This window comes from Pogonomyrmex barbatus, unplaced genomic scaffold (assembly GCF_055798465.1).
Source record: "Pogonomyrmex barbatus isolate J1 unplaced genomic scaffold, ASM5579846v1 scaffold6, whole genome shotgun sequence".
Taxonomy (NCBI): Eukaryota; Metazoa; Arthropoda; class Insecta; order Hymenoptera; family Formicidae; genus Pogonomyrmex; species Pogonomyrmex barbatus.
The window spans coordinates 6,318,578-6,325,247 of NW_028297160.1; the positions used below are offsets into that span (position 1 = coordinate 6,318,578).

Below are 6,670 nucleotides of genomic sequence, written 5' to 3' on the forward strand. Positions count from 1 at the left end.
GGATCGCGCGCCGACAATTTGTCTTGTTCCTTTCGCGCTCGAGACTCACCAAGGATAACGTGGCGAAGAGAGAAAGAAAATAGATTTTTAAATCTTTCTTCAAAGTGCAACATAGATTGTTAATTTTTTAATTTTCTTATTATTATTATATAAATATTTGTTTAAGAAACTCGAAAATTAAATGAATTTAATAAACTCTATATATTAATATGATTCCAAGAAGAATTTAATAAATTAAATATTATTATTTTTTTAAATTTTTAAAAAATTGTCTATAATATTTAAATGTTTTATATATATATATATATACAAAGCATTTAAATGTTATACGCACGGCTAGGATATTCGAAAAGTGCAACATCGAATTCAAACAATTCGCAAGTTTCAGTAATACAACGCGCTGCTTTAATTATAGGGAAGCCGTCAACGAAAAAATATAGAAAGTTTTTGCATTCTGGAATAAATTAAGATATCTTTTGCAGTACGCATTTCTCTCAAAGAATATTATAAATCAAGGTAGATTGTCGTACCATTTTCAAGTAAAATAGAAATACATTGCTTGCAAAAAGCCACGAATAAGGAAAAAGAAACTTTAGATGCATATAAGAGTAATGTATAATCCATTAAATGCAATTAAATTACTTGTATAATTCTTATTTGTTAATAACATTCAAATTTAAATTGTTTTATTAATTCAGATTATATTCCATCAGATCTGAAGATGGAAGAGATATAAACTTATTAGAATGAGCTATCATTCTCGTAGAAAATTTACGCAAACAATTTGTAATTTTTATTAATTGCATCGCGTTTTGCGGAAAGATTCGATTCTTAAAATTTTTATCAAGTATAACTCGCTTCTTGTTGAAACGCTAATCATAATTGCATCCATAAATTAAAAAAATATGCATTGGAGATATAGACATTTCATTGTTTTCTAGTTTTAAATATAATTTCCAAACATATTACTATGCATATAATTGATATCTTTGTTAAATATAATTTTTTGATTATAATTTAACGAAACGAAAACATTTTTAAGAGACATATACGGATACATATATTATGAAAGAAGCAACATTTCGTGCACAGTTGATGATATTATATTTGACAGGATGCATAAGTTTACTTTTAATTTGAAATTATTATTTAATTTGAAATTTACTTTTTAAGTTTACTTTTAATTTAAAATTATTGCAAATATATTCTCACAATTATGAAGAAACGAACAACATTTGTATTAATATTCTAAGTTATTTACATAGAAAAATAAATAATATTTATTTATGTGCGAAAGTTATGTTAATAAAATAACTATACAGAAATATATTTTACTTATTTTTTTTATTTATTTTATGAATGTATAAAGTAGAAAACAATATATATATATATACATATAACAATATTTACATTATTATATATATACATACTTATAAAGAAGGCTTATAAAGAATCTGCAGGAATCTTAAAGCATTTATAAGATTTTTACAATTCTGATTCTCACAATATGTTGTCTTCGGAAACCGTTACATGTTGAAGAGTATCGCCGATGTTTAAACAATTGAAAGTATCCTTTGTTGCTGGTAACCAAGTAGTAGTCACATACTGGTCTAAGACAGGAGTGGGATTTCTATAAACAAAGGAAATTTTTATGTTATTTTATTACAATCTTTTCTAGCAATATCGTTCCGTATTAACAGCTTCTAAAAATTATTAGGATACCTACCCTGTTTTTGCAAAATTGGTCCACATTTTTGTAAGAATTTCTAAAATTTTCCGATCTTTTGTATCTCTTGCCGGTGGATCATCAGTTTTGCAATTAGGTAAATAAAAGAGGTATGCCAATTCATCGATATGAGAGGCACCTGAAAATAAAATGTTTTATAAAATCAAAAATTGTAAAGTAAACAGGTAAAATTAAATTTTTGAGTACAAGAATGCTGTCAATTTTGTAATATATGTACCTATTGATGTCAAATTATTAATAGTGTCATTTTCATGCATAAGCTTTGTTGGAGTTTTTTGACTACCAACATAAGAAAATTCATAGAAATAAGTCGATGCTTGATCCTTTTTCCTTCTTTTATTCACGAAATCTTTAACAGGAAGTTTAAAATGTATGTCACTCAGCCATTGTATAATAGATGGAATATTTTCTTCAGTAAATGGGTTATTATGAAAATAGTGCTGTTTAACTCGATCTGTCAACTGAGTTATCTTTTCAGAATCCTGTGAATTTATAAAATTCTCCATATATCGTGGTATATCTGCATACATTATATTTAAAGTCGGCTGACTGATATCTATTAACAAATAAATAATCTAATTTTAAAAAACCACACTAGAAATCATTATACATATACAGGGTATCTAATTTCAAACAATATATCGCTTATGTCTAGGTAGAACGAATGAAACTGCGCGGAAAAGTTTTCTATCATTTTGTGATTTTGCGAATTTTTTAATTAACTCATTACTAATTGCGAAAATCGCAAAATGATAGAGGACCTTTCTGTTCAGTTTGACCCACTCTACCTGCACACAAGCGGTGTACCATTACGAATCAGACACTCTGATATAAAACTATTTATACATATATATATATATATATATATATATAAAACCTATATACACGTAATATATAATATAATTATTTAATATAATTTAATATAATAATTATAAATTTATTAATTTTTTATACCTTTAAGAAAGAAAATATATTCGTAAGATGAATTGCCAATCATGATAGGTATATTATTATCATCGTTAATTAATTCAGAAACAGGATGTGGAAGAACAGATTTTTCTGCTTTATCATCGATTGAAGGTCCAAATGGCATAAAAATAATACGTACTTCCTGTAGGGAACATACCTCTTGAATAATTAGCAGGTATTATACATAACATTTATTAATCTTATGCATAAATCTTTGCATAATATATTATGATATAGTGTTGAGTATAAAATAAAGAAGAAATATATAAAAAGTAATTCTCACCTCTGGAGTGAGAACTGCATATTGCGCTTTAACAATTTCGGCAGCAGATTTTCCTTGAAGAAAGCGAACAACTTCCTCAGGATCTTTAGAATTAGTACCAAGTATTGATGCAAGTTTAAAAGCCTTAGCGACTGAGTGCTTTATTATCGCCCAATCACATGTGCTCATACCACTCTGAAGAATAGCTTTTTGAAAGAGACCTGGGAGTACGCGCATGAAAGAAAAGAAGATAGTAAAGATATTAATATCTTTAAACGAATTATTTTTCATTTTATCATTATTGTTAAGTAAAAATATGTTATATGTACCTTTAGATAACGGCGACAGCATTAAGAAGTGCGCGCTAGAGCCACCAGCACTGGCTCCAAAAACAGTGATGTTGTTTGAATCTCCGCCAAAAGCCTCAATATTTTCTTTGATCCATTTTAACGCAGCAATTTGATCTTTCAAACCTTGATTTCCATTTGCTACTTTGTGGCCGAGATTTAAGAAACCTTGAAAGATAAAATTAGAGTATATATATATATCAAGGGATGTGTATACATGACGTTTACTACATCTTCTGCAAATATGGTGATAAGAAAGCTTTTCAAATATCTCAAAGAGATATGTTCTTTTAGTTCTTTAGAGACACAAATCTTACCGAGAGCACCAAGTCTGTAATTTATAGAAACTAGAATAACGTCTTTTGTCATTAAGTAATCAGGACGGTAATGAGCATCGTTGCCGTTGCCCTCGAGATAGGCTCCACCATGGATCCAAACCATAACTGGGTTTCCTTTCATTTGATGAATACTGCGTGGTATATAGATATTAAGATAAAGACAGTCTTCGCTGCCAATAACGGTTTGAGATGGCACTGCTCCAAAAAGCTCCAATTGAGTACAAACATCACCGGCATTTTTGGATGCATCTCGAATACCTTCCCAAGAAGCAGGGGGTTCGGGATCCTGATTTTGAACAACAGTATGATGCAATATCAAGTAAAACGACGTTTATATTGTAATAATCGCAAGATATTAAGATAATGAATCAGAATCGAGAATTTATTATCATTTCCTTGATACGCAAATATGTTACAATAATAATAAATATCTTTTAATATCTTTAATATTTCTTATTTTAATAAAAATTTAAAGTAAATATTTTTAAACAGATATGCGATATAAAGATAAATCAAAGACTTAATAAAAGTACATTACCTTAAATCTTAAATTGCCTACTGGTGGAGCGGCAAAAGGTACACCTTTAAAAGAGAGATAGTGAGAACCAAGAATATTTGCTTCAAAGATTCCTTGCAGTTTTCCTTGAGTCACGGTGACGATTGGTCTGTCCATGATGTTATGGATATTACGTCTTGTTCGTCTTAGTGTAAGACGAATACTGCTATTTTTGAACCAGTCACATCCTTTATATATACACAACTTAGATAATGAGATGTAGATAATAATGTAAAATAACGGCAAGCGATATACTGTGCGTGCGTGTGTGTGCGCGCGCGCGCGCGCGTGTGTGTGTATATATGTTCATGTGTATATAATAAAACATAAATAAGGTCGATGAACGAGCAAATAAGTATCGTTTAGAATAATAAAAATAAACATATTTATTAAAACATAGCACATAAGTTAAATAATACAAATAAAATTTAAAATCGAACGTTTCGGCTACACAGAGTTTTCCTTAGCAAAAATGATACTAATAACCGAATGTATGAGATTTTTTATTTAGAAAAAATTATTATTTAGAAATTTAAAATTATTTAGAAAAAATTGAGAATAAATAACAGTTAGAAATTGTAATTAACAATGACATTAAAAAAAATGAATAGAAAAGAAATAAATAAAAATATGATAAATTAATTAAGGTTCATAAAAACCACATCTCCGTGTTACAAATAGTACAATAATTAAACCTAAAAATAAATCTAAAAAAGAGGTATAAAATGATAAGTTGAGATACAAATTCAAATAAAAATCATTAGATAGAATAAAATATATAATAAAAATATATAATTATAATTATATAATATATATAATATATAATTATATATATGCACACACACATACATATGTGTGTGTGTGTGTGTGTGTGTGTGTGTGTGTGTGTGTGTGTGTGTGTGTGTGTATACACATGATACATATAAGTAATCTAATAATTAAAACATATAATCAAATTGTTAATCTTTTGAAATATTCCCAATTTTTATTTCTCAAATATCTTAGTATTTAAAAGTATTAAAAAAATTTTATATTGTAATATATATATTTAATATATTTAATATATATATAATATATTTATTATGAGTAAAAATTTCGTTATCTCACATCTTAAACAATACTTATTTTACAAGCTAATTATTCAAACATTAATTAATAGTTTATTTCATGTATTTTTTATTGCAGATCCATTGTGTCATATAATATGTGTTATATATTATTATATGTACTTAAATTTAATAAACATATTAACGTTATTAATTACATCATGTTATATTATAATTATATTTTGTATATTTCTATAATTTATGATTGAAACAAACATAAGTATGTAGAAGACCGATAAACGAGTAAAAATAGGTAACGTTTAAAATAATTAAAGTATTTATTGATAACGTATATTGAAAATACAAGTTAACATAATATAAATAAGAATAAAAAATTGAACGTTTTAGTTATAGAGTCTTCATCAGTAAAGAAAATGACGCTAATAACCGAATATATAAAAATTAACAAAATATAAAAAAAAATAACTGAAAAAACTATAGGTGGATTAAACTATGTAAATGAAAAAAAAAATCGTTAAAAATAGAATAGTCAGGGTTTGTAAAAATCATATCTCTGCATATCGATTAATACACTGAAAAAAAAATTTTGTTGAATCAACAGCATTAGTCTAATTGGAAATAATTTTGTTAATTCACATTATTAATGAAACAAAGATTTTGATTATTAAAACAAGAGCATGACTGTTTCATATAGAATAATATACGCAAGGCATAACTTTATTTTATTTTAAAATTTAATGAAGCAAAAGATATATCAAATCAGATAATAGATGGTATATTTGATCGACAGAATTTTCTTCTTCTTTTTCTTCCGATTTCTTGTCCGATTTCTTATATTTCGACATTATGATTTTTCGAGACATTGACTTATTTCTAAGATTTCGGGATTATGAATTTTCGGGACATTGTCACACTTTTTAAATTTCGGGATTGTAACTTTTTGGGACATTGTCATATATCTTAAATTTCGGGTTTTATGGCTCTTTGGGATACAAGTTTTTAGATTTCGGCACATTTTTTTCGGGATTTTGCATGTCCACCTGTCTTGTTAATTTTTATATATTCGATTATTAGCATCACTTTCTTTGCTGATGAAAACTCTGTGTAGCGAAACATTCGTAGCAAAATTTTTAAATCTTATTTATGTTATGTTAACTCGTGCTTTCGATATACGTTATCAATAAATATTTTGATTATTTTAAACGTTACTTATTTTTGTTTGTTCGTCGACTTTCTACATACTTATTATTTAATTTGAACGGATTGTTTTGTTTTTATTTTTTTGTTTTGTTTTGTTTTTTCGTGTTTGATTGGAACAATTACATAACACTATATAATAACGATACATATAATTATCTTTTATTTATTCTTTATAGAAAAAGAG

The 6,670-nt window shown here is 26.7% G+C and overlaps 1 protein-coding gene across 1 annotated transcript; it reads right to left on the bottom strand.

Moving 5' to 3' along the window:
- Positions 1 to 1,329: 1,329 nt before the first annotated feature.
- LOC105422892 (esterase E4-like) lies at positions 1,330 to 4,400 on the bottom strand. Its single transcript, XM_089082519.1, has 8 exons — positions 4,202 to 4,400; positions 3,643 to 3,949; positions 3,308 to 3,493; positions 3,000 to 3,199; positions 2,702 to 2,858; positions 1,965 to 2,303; positions 1,727 to 1,865; positions 1,330 to 1,630 (listed from the first exon to the last, which is right to left on the bottom strand). The coding sequence occupies exons 1-8, from the start codon at positions 4,334 to 4,336 to the stop codon at positions 1,501 to 1,503; spliced, it is 1,593 nt and encodes a 530-aa protein (XP_088938645.1). The 5' UTR covers positions 4,337 to 4,400; the 3' UTR covers positions 1,330 to 1,500.
- Between the last annotated feature and the right edge of the window lie 2,270 nt (positions 4,401 to 6,670).

Excerpts from the sequence above, each read along its gene's own strand:
- LOC105422892 (XM_089082519.1), bottom strand. The coding sequence starts at position 4,336 with ATGGACAGACCAATCGTCACCGTGACTCAAGGAAAACTGCAAGGAATC. Across the intron at positions 3,950-4,201 it reads TAGGCAATTTAAGATTTAAG|GATCCCGAACCCCCTGCTTC; the intron begins GTAATGTACTTT and ends GTTCAAAATCAG. Across the intron at positions 1,866-1,964 it reads TAATAATTTGACATCAATAG|GTGCCTCTCATATCGATGAA; the intron begins GTACATATATTA and ends TTTTATTTTCAG.